The 18,190-nt window shown below is 45.6% G+C and overlaps 1 protein-coding gene and 1 non-coding gene across 2 annotated transcripts in view; both read left to right on the top strand.

Moving 5' to 3' along the window:
- Positions 1 to 18,190, top strand: part of LOC137299854 (plexin domain-containing protein 1-like) — a 212,399-nt gene that overhangs the window by 98,407 nt on the left and 95,802 nt on the right. Inside the window, exons 5-6 of the mRNA XM_067968792.1 lie at positions 5,561 to 5,683; positions 16,734 to 16,852. Coding sequence (XP_067824893.1) covers positions 5,561 to 5,683; positions 16,734 to 16,852 — 242 coding nt within the window. The remainder of the gene's footprint in view (positions 1 to 5,560; positions 5,684 to 16,733; positions 16,853 to 18,190) is intronic.
- Positions 659 to 730, top strand: trnac-gca (transfer RNA cysteine (anticodon GCA)). The gene has a single exon. It is a non-coding gene; the product is annotated as a tRNA-Cys (tRNA).

Genomic DNA, 18,190 nt, shown 5'->3' with positions numbered 1-18,190 from the left:
ATAAACTGATTGTTACCGTTGTGTTTACTGGGCCATCCTAAACTCTGAAATTGGTTATCATGAACATAAAAAATATGGTGCTTAAACTAAGACAGGTTCAACTTACTAATCGGCCATTAAAGGTTTTTTGGTGCCATCTTATCCCCTCCTCTTGATTGCAATGACTCGTTCCTAGGCACCTCCAGCCCATAGATACCGGCACCAAGTATCCATCCTTCATGTGTAAGCCTAAACAATGAGCGTCAGCAGGCTGTTCAACCATGACAGTCATACAGCCAAACCTGATCCAGCCTCAGTCAATGTCCACACATGCGCACTCTGTAGCAGGAATCACTGGATAATGATCAAGAGTGGGAACCTCTGGCAGGTTTTTTTCCTTCTCCTTAGCTCAGGGGCACTGAGGCCAACTGTAACACCTAACTGAACACAGCACAGATGTTGCATCAAACCTGAGATAATCCTTGTTTGTACCACCGAGTACCAAACTGGGTGGTATATTTACCCACTGAGCTATGGTGTGCGGTAGGGTGGTTAGGATTTATTTTCAAGTAATATCTCATTGATATTCTTATGTGAAAATGAGAAATAGCCCAAACTGTAGTCAAGGCAGCAAGATAAGGCACCCCTCAGGTACTGTCCCCTTCCTCTTCAAGCCACTGGGGGTATAGCTCAGTGGTAGAGCATTTGACTGCAGATCAAGAGGTCTCTGGTTCAAATCCAGATGCCCCCTTTCCTTTATTAAGATATTAAGGGGAACAGATAGGGTGGATAGAGAGAAACTATTTCCACTGGTTGGGGATTTTAGGAGTAGGGGGCATAGTTTAAAAATTAGAGCCAGACCTTTCAGGAGCAAGATTAGAAAACATTTCTGCACACAAAGGGTGGTAGAAGTTTGGAACTCTTTTCCACAAACAGCAATTGATACTAGCTCAATTGCTAAATTTAAATCTGAGATAGATAGCTTTTTGGCAACCAAAGGTATTGAGGGATATGGGCTCAGCTCAGTGGGAAGCCCCCGCTTGGTTCCACTTTAGCCTATCCAATCGTAGCCAGATAATCTCCAGCAATGTCTTCTCTTCCCGCCCCCACATCATCACCTCCAGAGTCCCCCTAAGATTATTATCCTTGGCCCCCTCCTATTCTAGATGTTGCTCCTTGGCGACATTATTCAAAGACACAGGGTCAGCTTCCACATGTACGCTGACTACACCCCTCTATACCACCTGTCTCAGTCCCTTCACTGCCTCTGTGTTGCCATTCTGATTGTCCCACATCCGGTCCTATATGAGCTGCAATTTCCTCCAGTTAAACATTGGTAAGACCAAAGCCATTGTCTTTGGCCCCATGCCAGAAACCCCACACCCTTACCTCCAATTCCATCCCCCTTCTTGGCAACTGTCTTAGGCTTCACCAAACTGTTTGCAACCTTGGCGTCCTATTTGACCCTGAGCTGAGTTGCCCACCCCATATACTTTCTATCACAAAGGCTGCCTAACTCCATCTCTATAACATTGTTCACCCCTGCCTCAGCCCATCTGCTCCTGAAAGCCTCATCCATGCTTTTGTCAATTGCAGACTCAACTATTCCAATGCTCTCCTGGCCGGCCACCTATCCTCCACCTTCCCTAAACTTCAGCTCATCCAAAACTCTGCTGTCCGTATCCGATCCTGCAGCAAGTCCCACTCAGCCATCCCCGTGTCCTTATCGATCTACATTGGCACCTGGTCTCCCAAAGCCTCCAAATTTGAAATTCTCATCCTTGTGCCTACATCCCTCTATGGCCTCTTTCCTTCCTATCTCTGTATCCTTCTCCAGCCCAACAATCTCACTGCCCCCGTACTCTCCGTTCCTCTGACTGTAGCCACTTGTGCATCCCCGCTCCCGCTCTCCAATCACTGGCAGCCATGCCTTCTGCACCTAAGCCTAATGCTCTGGAATTCCCTCCCTAAAACCCTCCACTTCTTCTCCTTTAAGACCCTCCTTAAAACCCAACTCTTCAACCAAACCTTTGGTCACCCTCCTAATATCTCCTTCTTTGCATCTATTTTTCCTTAAACCTCTATGAAGTACATTGGAGCACATTGTCTAAGTTAAAGGGGCTATATAGATGCAGGTCGTTGGTTGGCTAAAGCTGGAACAGGATTGAATTGCAGGTGGCCGAGAGAGCGAGCTCTGCACCTTTAAACATTCACCAGGTAGGTGAATGATTTTATGATTCGACTCAGCAATTTCTGTAATCCTTCCAAGTATCAAATTAATTATTATCACAAATCTTTTTTATATTCTTTTATTTTGCCTTGCAGCCTAATGCGATAAAAAACCATTTAACTGCAAATCAGTTCCTTTAGATGCAGTATTATTTACTTCACGACAGTAATTGAAACATTTCAGTCCGTTATCTGCAGTATGTAATGGACTTGAGTGAGTGAAAGCAAGGGCTCTGATGGGTGATGGACTTCATTGGAAAGGAACTATAAAGTCTGACTAAACATTTATCAATACTCCCCCCCCCACCAACATTTATTTATCTGCTGGACCCAATCTGAAGTTCCGTGTCTTTCTCTCCTTAGTAACGAAATTCACAACTCTGTCGTTTTGGAGGAGAAGAATAGAATGAGATACATCAAAAAAGTAATTAATTTGAAACTAGTCCAACCGAGGTCCTGTCTGCCCTCTCAGGTGGATGTAAAAGATTCTATGGCATTATTCGAAGAAGAGATGGGGAGTCCTGGCCAATATTTATCCCTCAATCAACATCACCCAAGCAGATTATCTGGTCATTATCACATTGCTGTTTGTGGGATCTTGCTGTGCGCAGATTTGCTGCTGCGTTTCCCGACATTACAACAGTGACCACACTTCAAAAGTACTTCACTGGCTGTAAAGCGCTTTGGGATGTCCTGAGTTCATGAAAGGCGCTATATAAATGCAAGTCGTTTGTTATTTTTCGATGTGCTGGCACTGCACAATGTGGCATCTCTTTTAGCAGAACATGTTGTGTGCTGGCTTAGTGTGGTGATGCTGTGATACAGTATGCACTGGTACTGGTATTTACTGTGCTGCCAGATTCAGGACAATATCCTTCTGCTTCAGTAGTTGCAACTGGATCAAAGGGAGGTCATTCTCACCACAGTTAATGTTCCCTCCCCCCTGTGGTGCGACCAATTGTTCATATGTGTTGGGTATAACATCTAGAAAATGTACTGAAGCATGAAGGCTAGTTTATCCAGAAAAACACTAGTTTGTATTTACAGTAAAATAATAGGATTACTCAGGGCCACCCAGAGCTCGCAAATCTCTGAGGGTCACAGGCTTACATTTGCCATTTACACTAATTAAACGTTAACAAATCGATTAAGAGCTTAAAAATTACAGGGGCTTAGAATATGAACTGGAAAACTATACACCTAAATATTAAAGGGAACAAATAGGAGACTGTTTCACCTTAAAATAACTGCGTCCTGAAAAGAATGTAAAGTTAACAGGTGTTGGGGACTCGCTGGTGAAGTTGGTTAGAATGTCTTTTTGTCTTGTGGATGTGGATTCAAATACACACCAGACTGATGGGCTGAAAATCTTCTCTCTCTCTCTCGCTCTCTCCCCCTTTGTAGTTGTAAATTAATAAGTGAAGTCAGTTTTGAGGTGTCAGCCGTGGCTCAATTGGTAGCACTCTCGCCTCTGAGTCAGAAAGGTCGTGGGTTCATAGTTCCACCCCAGAGACTTAAGCACATAATCTAGGTTGATACTCCCAGCGCAGTACTGAGGGAGCACTGCGTTATCTGGGGTGCCATCTTTCAGAAGAAACATTAAACCCAGGCCCTGTCCACAATCTCAGGTGGACGTAAAAAGTCCCATGGCACTATTCCAAGAAGAGCAAGGGAGTTCTCCCCAGTATCCTGATCAACATTTATCCCAACACCTAAAACACATGATCTGGTCATTCATTCATTGTAGTTTGTGGGATCTTGCTGTGTGCAAATTGGCTGCCCTGTTTCCTACATTACAACAGTGCCCATATTTCAAAAGTACTTAGTTGGTTGGAAAATGCTTTGAAACGTTGCAAAATACACGACATAAATGCAAGTCTTTCTTTTCTTTTTTGGCATTTTCATGAGTCCACAGCACAGAACTACCCACAATTTGAGACAGATTGTCATAAAATTGTTAATAACAACAATAACTACATATAATGCCTGTCCCAAGGCGCTTCACAGAAGCGTAATCAGACTAAAATGGGCGGCGAGCCAAGAAAGGAGATATTAGATAAGGTGACCAAAAGCTTGATCATAGAGGTGGGTTTTAAGGAGAGTCTTAAAAGAGGAGAGAGAGAAATGAAGAGGCAGAGGGGAGCAAATTGCGAAAGGCAGCTGAAGGCACGGCCGCCAATGGTGGGGCGAGGTGGGGAGGGATGCATAAGAGAAGTTGATGAGGAAAAAGGAAAATATCTCACTGGTACAGAAAGGGATGTTGTTCTGAGATAGGGGGTTAAGGCACATTGTTAGAATAGAAGTAGTTTAAACTGAGGTGATGAAATAATCCTGTGGCATGATAGTCCTATGCTGCTGGGGTTGTGGCGTTGTTGTATGTGGAACACAGCGGGGCATTGTTGAGCAGTAGAGGTGTCGGAATGGTTGAATACTCTGTAGTTTTGCTTCATAACCTTTGGGGATTATATGGAAGTATTTATACAGAAGTTTCCCTCAGGAGATGAAGGGTAGAGCCCATTATATATGGTCTGTAGAAGAAGCAGGATTGATGAGTCCAGTGGCCTTTTCATACTTTATATGTTCTTATCAGTTTTTCATTGCAGCTAAATCATGCTATAGCCAAATGGGAGTGATTTGTTCCACTATTAAATATTGCATCTGTATGAATGAATGAGTGAATGGATTTGGATTGTAGAGTCCCTGTTAACCTTTCTGATTGGTTTGTGGAAACCACGTGGTGTAATTGGTCATGCGGTAAGCAGTGGCCAGTCAAACGCAAATTGGCTGAAGGCTGCCAACACAACCTTCCATCCCTACGGCCAACTGGGAAAACACATGAAAGCGAGTTAACTGATTTTTAAAAAACCACCAGCTCATCCACCAGCCCAATGTGACACTGTTGCTCGATCCCATTTGCCTGAACCTGATGCCCACTCGTCTCCTAGCCATGTGCGTCCTCTGTGACTGCCGAGCATGCCTCCCCAGCTCGCTTGCCTCCCGCCTGTCCACTGCCAGCAATCAACACAATGGGAGATCCACCACTTAAATATTCTACACTTCCTCCTGTAAGCACAGCAGTGGGAACAAACCAAAGGAAGTCCGGACAAAAGTTTGATCATTTTTAATGCCAGAAAAGAAAAATGCACCAGAAAATGCAGGGGAAGCAAAGGAAAAATGTTAAGTCCCACAGAAGAACTGCTTATCACTTGATACTGAGATAAGATGAGCTGATGTTCCATTCCCAATTGCTGACACCCCTCACCTTGTTGAGCAGGAACCTCTCCCGAAGGACAGTCCCTGAGTACAACACATATTATGAGGGCTTCTAATTTGTCGTCTTATTTTCTTTCAGGTTTTATATTCACCGGGGAGGTCATTCATCGGATGCTGACTGCCACTCAGTACATTGCCCCGCTCATGGCGAACTTTGATCCCAGTTACTCCAGGAATTCCACCATCAGATACTTTGATAACGGTAGCTTTCTTTTTACCAATTTGCTCAGTATGGGATGTGCAGGATTTAAGGGCAGGGCTCCCTGAGCCACAGCTCGGACCAGACATTAGGTCTTTCTTTGCCTTACCCTTCCCTGCCGCCTTGCTTGGGGTACTGGCCGAGGGATTCCAGGCACAATCTAATACCTTACCCAAGTGAATCTTGTCTTGCAGGATGTTATACCCAGGCCCGACCCTGCTCTCATCTGCCTTCCACAAATATCCACACCTTCCAGGATAGTGATCAGGAGCAGAAATTCTGGTTGATTTTATTTTTTCTCCACCCCCAAGTCCAACATTTTCCCCGATCTCCAGCAAGTCAACATAGACCAGCGATCAAACCTGGTCTGTACGGTTCCGTAGCACATCGAGCAATGCATTTATCTACAAAGCCACTGGGAAGGACCATGGAGGGAGGGGGGCTCAGAGCCAAAGGTCTGAGATAGAGGGGCAGGACCGGGGAGAGCATGGGGATAGAGGGGCAGGACTGGGGAGCACATTGGGATAGAGGGGCAGGCCTGGGGAGATATCGGGGATAGAGGGACAGGACTGGGGAGCGCACGGAGATAGAGGGGCAGGACTAGGGAGATATCGGGGATAGAGTGACAGGACTGGGGAGAGCATGGGGATAGAGGGACAGGACTGTAGAGAACACAGGGATAGAGGGGCAGGACTGGGGAGAGCATGGGGATAGAGGGACAGGACTGTGGAGAACACGGGGATAGAGGGACAGGACTGGGGAGCGCACAGAGATAGAGGGGCAGGACTGGGGAGAGCATGGGGATAGAGGGGCAGGACTATGGAGAACACGGGGATAGAGGGACAGGACTGGGGAGAACACGGGGATAGAGGGGCAGGACTGTGGACAGCACAGAGATAGAGGGTCAGAACTGGGGAGAACACGGGGATAGAGGAGCAGGACCGGGGAGAGCATGGGATAGAGGGACAGGACTGGGGAGAGCATGGGGATAGAGGGACAGGACTGGGGAGAACACGGGGATAGAGGGGCAGGACTGGGGAGAGCATGGGATAGAGGGACAGGACTGGGGAGAGCATGGGGATAGAGGGAGAGACAAATGAACTACAATTTTGAATTATTTATTTACAAGCTTTAAGCACAAGATTTTGATGTTTACAAACATTGCTTTTCCAGTAGGAGGCATAACAAAATGAGCATATTTAAAAATGGGGAATCTAATTCCATCTGTGGCTGTTGATAGCTGTAATGTCTGCACCGTGTCTGTGATTCGAACCCTACACCTATTAAAGCTCGTGAGTGTCTGCATTTCTGGAAGTGGCGACCAAAGGGCCGCAGTGCCTCTTCCCCCAAGTCATCTGTCTGTTATTTCCACGATTCTGGCATAAACAACTGCTTGGAATTTTTCTGGTCCCTGCGTCCAAGACGTGACTGGGAGAGATTTAAGGAGAAAGTAACAGTTGTAGGTGTGCATTCTGCAGAAAATACTCCTGCCATCTTGTTAAGACAAAACCCATCTTTTACAACCAAACTAAACAAAAAAAAAAGACCTGTGGAAGAGATTTACTTTTTTGAGTCTTATTCCCGCAGCCTCCGGGAGACCTGCCGTTTTGGGCCTCAAACCAACCAAGAGATTGCTCGGCTGGTGCTGGCTATGAGCTTCCCTCGGTGAGCAGCTCTGTGCAGTAATTGCTGATCAATATCCGTCTCCCCCTCCCCCTTTCTTACGGTCCCGGATGACATTTGGGAGCTATCAGTGACATGAGCATGACGCACTGGTGCTGACTAGCTGTGTAATCAATCGCTGCAGAAGTTTCAGGATTCAGTCAGCACCCAAACTCGAAAAGAATGACACTCGATGCTGACTGAATGGAAATGCCTGCCAACGGCAAGTGTCTGGGAACAAGATTTGAAGAACAAGAAACAAATTCTCACTTGGTAAGTGCATTGCCCGGTGTGAATCAGAGCCATGCAGATCAGCAAGATCCCAGGTTTGATCCCTGGTACATACAGGTTGAGCTCAGTCAGGGAACAGTGGGTGCCATGACAGACCTCAGCCCCTCTTGGTTAGGGAAGGAGGAGGAGGGGGAAATTCACCCATTCTTCATTACTATCCAGTAGCTGCTGCTGAAGTGTGTGAGGACGTTGACATTGGCTGAAGACAGAGAGTACGCTAGCTTAGTGGTTATGGTACTGGACCAGCCACGCAGAGGTTGCATAGTTTCATAGTAGGTACAACACAGGAGGAGGCCACTCAGCCCATCATGCCTGTGCCTGGCTCTTCGAAGGAGCTTTCCAATTGGTGAGTTCAATTCCCACCATGGCAAGTTGTGCATTTGAATTCAATAAATCTGGTAATTTGTGCACTGGCACCAGAAAAATAACCAAGAAACCCAACTGGTTGGCTAATATCCTTTACGGAAAGGAACCGAACCTACCACCCCCACATGTGACTCCAGTTCCACACCGTGTGGTTGACTCTTAATGCCCTCAGGGCAACGAGGGATGTCCATTTGTGGCCCCAGAGCCAGGCTCCTCAGGAGTATCCGGGCAGAGGTGGTGGGGGGGAGTGGGGGGGGAGTCAAACAGTGGCCGGCACTCTTGCACCACCTGGCTTCACAATAAGATAAGTAAAAAACGTTTAACTTACCTTTTGGGTGGCGGCCTCCATTGGCCCCTTTAACGATCGCTGGTTTGGTTGCTAAGCGCCTGAAGAAACTGACTGTAGCATGAATGGCGCATGCTCCAGTCATTCATAGAATCATAGAAAGCTACGGCACTGGAGGAGGCCGTTCGGCCCATTGTGTCCGTGCCAGCCGAGAAAGAGCTTAATCCCACTTTCCAGCTCTTGGTCCGTAGCCCTGTAGGTTACAGAACTTCAAGTGAACATCCAAGTCCTTTCTAAATGAGTTGAGGGTTTCGGCCTCTATCTCCCTTTCAGGCAGTGAGTTCCAGACCCCCTCTGAGTGAAAGAAATTCTCCTCAGCTCCCCTCTAATCCTTCTACCAATTACTTTAAATTTATGCCCCCTGGTCACTGACCCCTTTGCTAAGGGAAATAGATCCTCTCTATCCACTCTATCTAGTCCCGTCATAATTTTATATACCTCAATTAAATCTCCCCTCAGCCTCCTTTGTTCCAAAGAAAACAACCCCAGCCTATCCAATCTTTTCTCATAGCTAAAATTCTCCTAACATCCTCGTAAATCTCCTCTGTACCCTCTCTAATGCAATCATATCTTTCCTGTAATGTGGCGACCAGAACTGTACGCAGTACTCAAGCTGTGGCCTAACCAATGTTTTATACAGTTCTAGCATAACCTCCCTGCTCTTATATTCTATGCCTCGGCTAATAAAGGAAAGTAAGCTGTATGCCTTTTTAACCACCTTATCTACCTGTCCTACCCAATTTGGCAAAGGAGCCTGAAACAGGCATTAGGCCCACGATTTGCATGTGCAAGAGACCTAATGCTAGTTTCAAGCGTGCGCCCTGCACTCCTATTGAGCAGCCCTAACCAATATGGCGGGTGGCGCACTTCCAGTGTGGAACGAGCGCGTGTATACTCCCCACCCCTTAGTCCACCCATTTTACACCAGCACGATACAATTTCTAGGCCATAAAGAGTTTCCTGGTACAGGAAATCTGTGGACACCATACATAACAAGAAGCAATATCTTCAGGAAGGGAGGGAAGAAGAATATTCTTTTTTGACGAGATTCATGAATCCTGGAAATGAGTTGCAAAACGTGATCGAGTAATTTTATTTGTGGCAGACATTTATTTCCCAATAGGTTTTCTGGCTTCACCCATGTATCAGATGTTGAGAACATCAGAATTGGTCAACAAAGTCACTGTTGTTGTTAATTTGGAGCAAACATCGTTATCTGAGCAATACTTCCAATCTCGTCTGATTGCATCCATTCACATTGTTACCATGGTACTTCACCTAAGAAGAACACAGTAGGCAGATATTTAAATGTTCAGCCCTGGCAATTCTGGAAAATTCATAAAACAGATTGAAGTTGGTCCCACCAGCAGAACCCTGCAATCACACCACAAGTACAGGTATAGGGATAGTTTTATGAATTTGCGCATCTGGCATAGAACATCGCCCAACGGGAGCGCACATCAGGAATCCTGACGCATGCTCCCAGTGAATCCCGACGTGTGCTCCCTATGGGTGAAGCTCCTTGCTGAAGTGCAAATTTGTAAATTACCTTTTATATTTTTAAAGTTCCTGTCATCCCTGATTGTTTACAATGTACAATGTGCTGCTTCCTGTTGCCTGTTGGCAACTGTTCAATATGTTGTGGTTTTGCTCTTTGGGTCCTTTCATGGACAAATTGGGAAGAGGAATCAGGAAAATGCCGATCTATTAACTAGATTCCTCAACTCAGTCTTCGCAAATGAAAAAATACAGGGGTAAATTTTCATCTTCACCACATGGGCGGTAATCTGCAGAACGTAGGAGCATTAGGAACATGAGTAGGCCATTCAGCCCCTCAAGCCTGCTCCGCCATTCAATTAGCTCTTGGCCGATCTGCATTCTCCATTTTCCTGCCTTTGCTCCATATCCTTTGATACCCTTACCCATCAAAAATCTATCGATCTCAGTCTTGAAAGCTCCAATTGACCCCCAGCATCCACGGGGAAGAGAATTCCAGATTTCTACACCCTTTGTGTAAAAAAGTGCTTCCTGCTTTCGCTCCTGAATGGCCTAGCTCTAATTTTAAGATTATGTGCTCTTGTTGTTGATTCCCCCCATCAGAGGAAATAGTTTCTCCGCCTCTGCCCTATCAAATCCTCTTAACGTTTTAAACACCTCAATCAGATCACAGCTCAAACTTCTATACTCAAAGGAATACAAGCCAAGTTTATGCAACCTGTCCTCATAATTTAACCCTCTAAGCCCTGGTATCATTCTGGTGAATCTGCGCTGCACCCCCTCCAAGGCCAATATATCCTTCCTGAGGTGCAGTGCCCAAAACTCAATGCAGAACTCCAGATGGGATGTGAACAAGGCTCTTTACAACCTGGATTTCCAACTCCCCCGATCACTGTCAAAAAATAAAAACAAGATATTATTAACTAAAATCAGCACCTAAAATTAAAACAAGCCTTTAAAGGCAAAAATATTTCTAAAATATCCTTCTCGGGGATCATTTTATTTTCTCTCCTGCTGAGTCCCCTGTCATAACATGTTTGTTCCACCTGCAAAGATCATTGAAACGCTCCAAAGACTGACTCATTACTTTTATTTTTCTTAAAAAAAAAAGAGCCACATTCTCTGGCGCAGAGCGCAATGACATCATCACGAGTGAGGTGGGCGGAGGGTGAGCTCTGCTCGATGAAGTAAAAAACAACAACGATCGAATAGGTTTCAGCAAATCTGCCATTTCCACAGTTCCAAAACAACAAAAAATTATTGCGATTTGTTCAAATATTTTTCTTTTACAGGAGTGGGCCATTTTTTTATGAGTGATATCGATTTCAGTAGAAATGATCACGCAATCCTGGAGCTTTTTATTGTTAAAAAAAACTATTTTAAAATTGTGTAATCCCTAAAGCTCTTGTCTAATTGCTCCACTACATCTGTGAGATATTAAAACCATGTGTTGAGATCAGAGGGCTGATCATAAATGGCATAGTCTCTTAATTGATTAAGGCAGGGAGCAGCTGAGCCATGAAGACCAGAAAGGTCCCAAGTTCATTTCCCGTTCTGTGCTGAGTTAGCTGATCTCAGCCTGACTACCAGTGAAGAGAATTGACCCCCCGCCCCCCCAACACACACACACCCAACGCATGGTGATGTTGGGTGAAGACAAGATCTGGAATTGGCACTGATGCCACTGTCATGTATCCTGCCATCACTCACAATATAGGTTCATGCAAAAAAGAGTGGCCACTTGGATGAGGCATCGGTGGGTGAGGTGGAGCTGTGCCCCCGGCTGGGAGTCGGTGCCTTCAGGAGAGGAGGGCAGGAGAAAAATTGGGAGTAAAAGAAAGGCAGTAGCCCAGTGAGGTTGCTGATTGGCACTGTGTCCCCTCAGCATAGTTTGTCCCCCAATAACATTTCGCTCTGATATAATGCACAGTTTATGCTGATTCGAGGCCGTTTTAGGTTTTGCATCAATGTAAAGTGTGTACTGTATTCAGGTGCACTTAGACAAGAGATATTGGACAACCTGAAGGAGGTGGTGTCAAGCTGCTTGGCCTTTACACCCATTGAACTATGACTACAGCCCTGTGCAAAGCCAAGTTCACAAAGTTCATCTGCCCAGGAACTTTTTAAGCTAAATGGGGAGCAGGGGATATCTCCTGGGTTTTATTCCAGATCTCTGCTGGTGGTTGAGTTCACCTAGAGCAACGGTGAGAACTTTGGGTAATGGGGACATGATTATTTACGGGTGCCTTTACACTAAAAGTGTAAGTGCTTCATACCACAGTTATACGGGATGAGTCCACGGTCGAGCACTTCCGGTGAGGAGCAGCGTCCACAGGGAGTGCGTCTTGGGGAATCGCAATCACGCAGCCTGTCACTTTCCATCCATTATTGGATGGGAAATCACGGATTGGATGCCTACGATTTCCCAAGATGAACTCCCTCCGAGCACCGTTCCCCACTGGGAATGCCGGATCGCTGAATCACCCCTATAGTGTAAAAGCAACCACACCTGGAGTCAGGGTCCAATCTTGACACAGCAGTGAAATAGTGTAAGAATCTCACTCCACTTCACTTGAGAGTCAGGTCAGACCTTAACTCTGGATTTACTCTCCATAGGTTTAGCGTCAGAACAGCTTCGCACTAAATCTGCAATGCAAATATCTAAGACACAGTTGGATGCTGTGATGGAGGATTGAAGATATATGTGGATGGGCAAGCTAAATTGAAATTAATGGCCCTCCCCATTTGTATTTATCTCACGTTCTTTAAATATAACAATGCTCTTTATTTCTACGCTAGTGATCTCACTGTGTAGCAATCGCTGAAAATGAGAACATTTTTCCCTTAATAGACCAGTAAAGACTCAATTACAATACTTCCTCTGTCTGCATGTAAATGTCTCTGGTTTGATAATAACTTGGATTGTTATCCAAGAATTATTATTAGATTAAAAGTCAAATTCCAGTATCATAGAATTCTGATTTTGAGATCTGTTCAAGTAAAATGTTAAGATTCATCTCGGTTTTTACTTTACTACTGGTTCTTCTAAAGGGTCTTCACCGCTACAAAGAGAGAGCTTCAATAATCGTACTTTAGGAGTAGAGAATGGCCCGTTCTAGAGAGCTAGACAAGTATCTGGACAGGGATGGGATCAAAAGGTTGTATCAGGATAAATATAGAGAGGACAAAATGATCTTGGTTGTAGAGATGCTGGAACCATGAGCGACAAAGCAAGGAAAGCAACCAGTCCATCTTTTGATCTTGCCATTTTTACAGCCTATTAATTTGGGCTAGATCTCTATTCATCCCACTGAAATAAACTTAATTACCAGCCCAACACCTTAATCTTGGACTCTTTTTCTTATCTAGATATAGATATCTTCTGGGTTCACCTTTTTCCATGACATCTACCATTTTATATACCTCTAGGAGTTTTTTTTTAATTCATTCTTGGGGTGTTGGTATTGCTGGCAAGGCCAGGCATTTATTGACCATCCTTTGTTGTCCTGAGAAGGTGGTGATGGGCCACCTCAAACTGCTACTGATGGTTTGATACAACTGTGTGGCTTGCTAGGTCACTTCAGAGTCAATTACATCAGTGTGGGACTGGAGTCACATATAAGGCCAGACCAGCAGGTTTCCTTCCCTAAAGGACATTAAACCAGTTAGGTTTTTATGACAATCCAACAGCTTTGAGGCCACTTTTATTGATACCAGCTTTTTATTTCCTGTTTATTTCAAACTGAACTCAAATTCTCAAACTGCTATGGTGGGATTTGAACTCACATTCTCTGGATCACTAGTCCAGTAACACAACCACTATACTACTGTACTCCTCAACCTTGGATTACCTCTCAACTGTCTCCTTTCAAGGTTGAGGAGTGCAAGTTTCCCCAGTCTTGCTTTTGTGAGTGAACTGCTACGCAAATCGGTGAACTCCAACCAGATTTAAAGTCCTATCAGTGTGTTGTGCCATACTGTTCTTCAGAACCCTTCTATATTTTTCAAAAAAGGTTTTTGTTTTTCCGCTTTCCCCAATTGCGTCTCCCTGCGCCACACGGATCCTTGGCCGACAGGACAGGTATGGGCACTGAGAGCAATTGTTGAGCCCCTACCGACTGAGTTAACTCCACGTAGAGCAGGGGTCAAAGTTGGGACTTTATGGGTCTATCTGGAGTAGTGCCATACCACACAGTGCATTTACCAAATGAGTCACTAAGAGGGAGGAGGCTTATTGTTCACTCCTGACCATCTCAGTGCGTGCACATGTCAGATGCCTTTTGATTGTGTTGAATGCGCTTCCTGACACGTCAGATACGTCCCTCGTGGCCTTTGTAACTGCTCTGAAAGGGCACGCTTGGAACAGAACTGTTGGCTTGTACAATATTTTAGTTGTGAGTCAGGCTCAGTTTAACCTATCTGTTCGGCTTTGTGAAAGGAATTAATCTAATGTTATTTGGTTTAAAGGAAAAGTTGCTGATATAACACACATAAGAGAACAGTGCAGCGAGACAATGCATTTAATCAGCAGTCTGCAGATGTAGATATTCATATCCTAGTATCGTAGTAGTACAGCAGAGGAGGAGGCCGTTCAGCCCATCGTGTTTGTGCCGGCTCTTTGAAGAGCTATCCAATTAATCCCACTCCCCCTGCTCTTTCCCCACAGCCCTGTAAATTTTTTCCCTTCAAGTATTTATCCAATTCCCTTTTTGAAAGTTACTATTGAATCTGCTTCCACCACCCTTTCTGGCAGTGGATTCCAGATCATTACAACTCGCTGCGTAAAAAAATGTTTCATGTCACCTCTGGCTCTTTTGCTGATTACCTTAAATCTGTGTCCTCTGGTTACCGACCCTTCGGCCACTGGTAAGAGTTTCTCCTTATTTACTCTTTCATAACCGTTCATGATTTTGAACACTTCTATCAAATCTCCCCTTAGCCTTCTCTGCTCTAAGGAGAACAACCCCAGCTTCTCCAGTCTCCCCACATAACTGAAGTTCCTCATCCCTGGAACCATTCCAGTAAATCTCTTCTGCACCCTCTCTAGGGACTTGACATCCTTCTTAAAGTGCGGTGGCCAGAATTGAACACAATACTCCAGCTGGGGCCAAACCAGTGTTTTATAAAGGTTTATCATAACTTCCTTGCTTTTGTACTCTATGGCTCTATTAATAAAGCCCAGGATCCCATATGCTTTTTTAACAGCCTTCTCAACTTGTCCTGCCACCTTCAAAGATGTTGTACTTGGCTCTCATTTTGTGCCTGTAATCCCTTCTAAGTCCTGTTTGCCGTCACCCCAGTCCTTGCTGACCTACAGTGGCTCCCCATCCCCCAGGGCATTAATTATAAAATCCTCATCTTTAAATCCCTCGTCCGTACCACTCCAATCTTTGCCATCTCCTTCAGTTCTATATTTTCTCCCCCCCCCGCCAAACACTCCGTTCCTATGACTCTGGCCATCGAAACATATAAAATTCCAACAGGACTAGACAGACTAGATGCAGGGAGGTTGTTCCCGATGGCTGGGGAGTCCAGAACCAGGGGGTCACAGTCTCAGGATACGGGGTATGCCATTTAGAACCGAAATTTCTTCACTCAGAGGGTGGTGAACCTGTGGAATTCTCTACCACAGAAGGCAGTCGAGGCCAAGTCTTTAGATGTATTCAAGAAGGAGATAGATATATTTCTTAATGCTAAAGGGATCAAGGGATATGGGGAAAAAGCGGGAACAGGGTACTGAGTTAGACGATCAGCCATGATCATTTTGAATGGCGGAGCAGGCCCGAAGGGCCGAATGGCCTAATCTTGCTCCTATTTTCTATGTTTCTATATTTCTATGTTTTATACAATCCCATCCCCACTTCTTTGTCCCCCTATTAACTGCAGAACCTTCAGCGTTCTGAGTCTTACTCTCTGGAATCCCCTCCGTAAATCCCTCTGCCTCTCCAACTTCCTCTCCTCCTTCAAAAACCTTCTCAAAGCCAATTTATTCCACCAGGCATCCTTCCTCACTTCTCCCTTCCTGGCTCAGCATCCATTCCCCTTGTGCATATCTGTGACGTGATTTGGAACGTTTTTCTACTTTAAAAGCACTATGTAAATGCAAGTTGTTATTGTTACGGTCGTAGTAATAGTAGTGGTGGTGGTACTAGTAGCAGTAGATCATTGGGAAGGGTCCAGGCACTTCCCTACTGGAAGGTAGGCAGTGATCTCACCCCTAGGCTCACTCTCACTCAGTTCCTCGTTGGTTGGCCTGTTGACCATGGGTGGGGCATTACTGGGGAGCACAGAAGAACAAGAAACGATGAGGAAAAAACATCTTCGTCTGGTGTCCAATAGCTTCCTCTAAAGCAACAGAAAATGTTCAGGGACATCATAAGGCCTGTGATCATCTGTTAGGTGTTGGTAAGAGTTCCCTCTGATCCCAAGATAACTATGAATGAGGAAGGCCATTTGGCTCATCTCCATTCATTCATCCAGAGCTATCCTAATGCCCCCCCCACCCTCACATTGTTTCTAACATGATTCCAGTGTTGTTGCCTCCATTACTGTCTGGAAATCTATTCCACACGTTGATCACTCTTTGTGTGAAGGAAAATGTCCTGATATTGGTCCTAAAACTACCTTTTACTTGTTTGGACCTGTGCTTTACTCCCGTAGTTTAATTTGAAGTAATATTCTGAGTTAACTTTTTCTATGCCTTTAGCAATCTTATATAAGATCACCTCTCAGACGTCTCCTTTCGAGGCGGAAAAGCCCAAATCACTGCAGTCTTTCCTGATAACTCAAGCCCCTGACGCCAAGGATCAGTTTTGTGGCTTATTCCCGCGTTGCCACCAGCGCTCTCGTGTCCCTGTGCTGAGCCTCACTGGTTATGTCTGTACTGTTTAGGGACTGCATTCGTCGTCCAGTGGGATAAAGTGTTTCTACCAGACCGGGAGGACATCGGGAGTTTCACCTTTCAGGCCACGTTGTGCCAAGAAGGACGGATCGTGTTCAGTTACAAGGACGTGAGTATGTACGGGGCATACTGGGGTGTGGAAAGCCAATGGGGGTTATATTGGATAACCACCGAAACCGGGCGCAGGGGTTGCGGTGCGCGATTAACCCGTGCCCAGTCGTTGAGCTGCAGGCAGCACACAACATTCGTGCTGCCTGGTGATTTTACCTGTTAGCTGCCTGCAACCACGCCTACCTGCACTGTTGAATGGCTGCTCACCAGCAGGGGGGGGCCCCGATATCGCGAGTGACTAGCATCATATAAAGGCGGCCTGCACCTCTTAAAGGCAGCCTGCACCTCTTATTTGCAAAATATAAGATACGAGTCCACACGGAGTCTGAGCGGAGATCAGGCATCGCACACGTAAAACACAGATGCAGGTCCCGTCCCTATGTTTACAAACTGTTGAGTTATGTTAAAACATTGAATAAAGGTTGCGCACTACTAAATCCCACATCCTCCAATCTGCACGCCAGACCTCACCAATCTGCCGATCTGAGTTTATACCAGGCCTGTGAGAGTGCGTGCACCAAGGTTCTCTGATGAAGCACTAGAGGCCTTGGTGCAAGAGGTGGACAGAAAGTGGGGCATCCTATATCCACAGGGGGGCAAGACGCCCTCCAGACATATGCTCCCGAAACAGTAGGGGACGAAGTCAATGCCAGGCGCATAGCACCGCGAACATGGATGCAGTGCAGGAAGAAGTTCAATGATTTGACACGAGTGGTCAAGATAAGTGAGGTTAACTGTCAAGTGGCGTCTCCTATCAATTGCACCACTAACCGCATCCACTGCTCCATGCACTACACCCCCCCATTACCTACGTACCAACAGTACTCAACTCTTCCAATCAGATGCTTCCTCTCACCCTCACACAGTACCACGGTTGCAAGCCGCACACCCACAACTCACAGGTCACACTCCTGGCAGCTGTTCAACCATGACAGCCACATCACCCAAACATCTTTCAGGACACTCACCAACACTATGCCGCTTTCTTGCAGGAGAAGGTGGGGCATAACAGGAGGCAGCAAGTGGCAGTGGCTCCATGGAACACAAACCTGCTGTCCTCTCTCAGGATGACAGCATTCCTGAGCCACTCCTGTGACTCTGCCAGTGCTCTTGCTGTTTCCTGTCAGCTAGCCAGCCCACTCCCTGTAAAGTACTGAAACTTTATTATAGGATGATAGGAACAGGAGTAGGCCATTTAGTCCCTCGAGCCTGTTCAGCCATTCAATGAGATCATGGTTGATCTGTGACCTAACTCCATGTACTTTAGCCCCATATCCCTTAATACCTTTGGTTAACAAAAATTTATCAATCTCAGATTTAAATTTAACAACTGAGC

Source organism: Heptranchias perlo, chromosome 30 (assembly GCF_035084215.1).
Source record: "Heptranchias perlo isolate sHepPer1 chromosome 30, sHepPer1.hap1, whole genome shotgun sequence".
Classification (NCBI taxonomy): domain Eukaryota; kingdom Metazoa; phylum Chordata; class Chondrichthyes; order Hexanchiformes; family Hexanchidae; genus Heptranchias; species Heptranchias perlo.
Note: the sequence above shows the minus strand (reverse complement) of the source record. Positions and strands in the feature narration are given on the sequence as shown.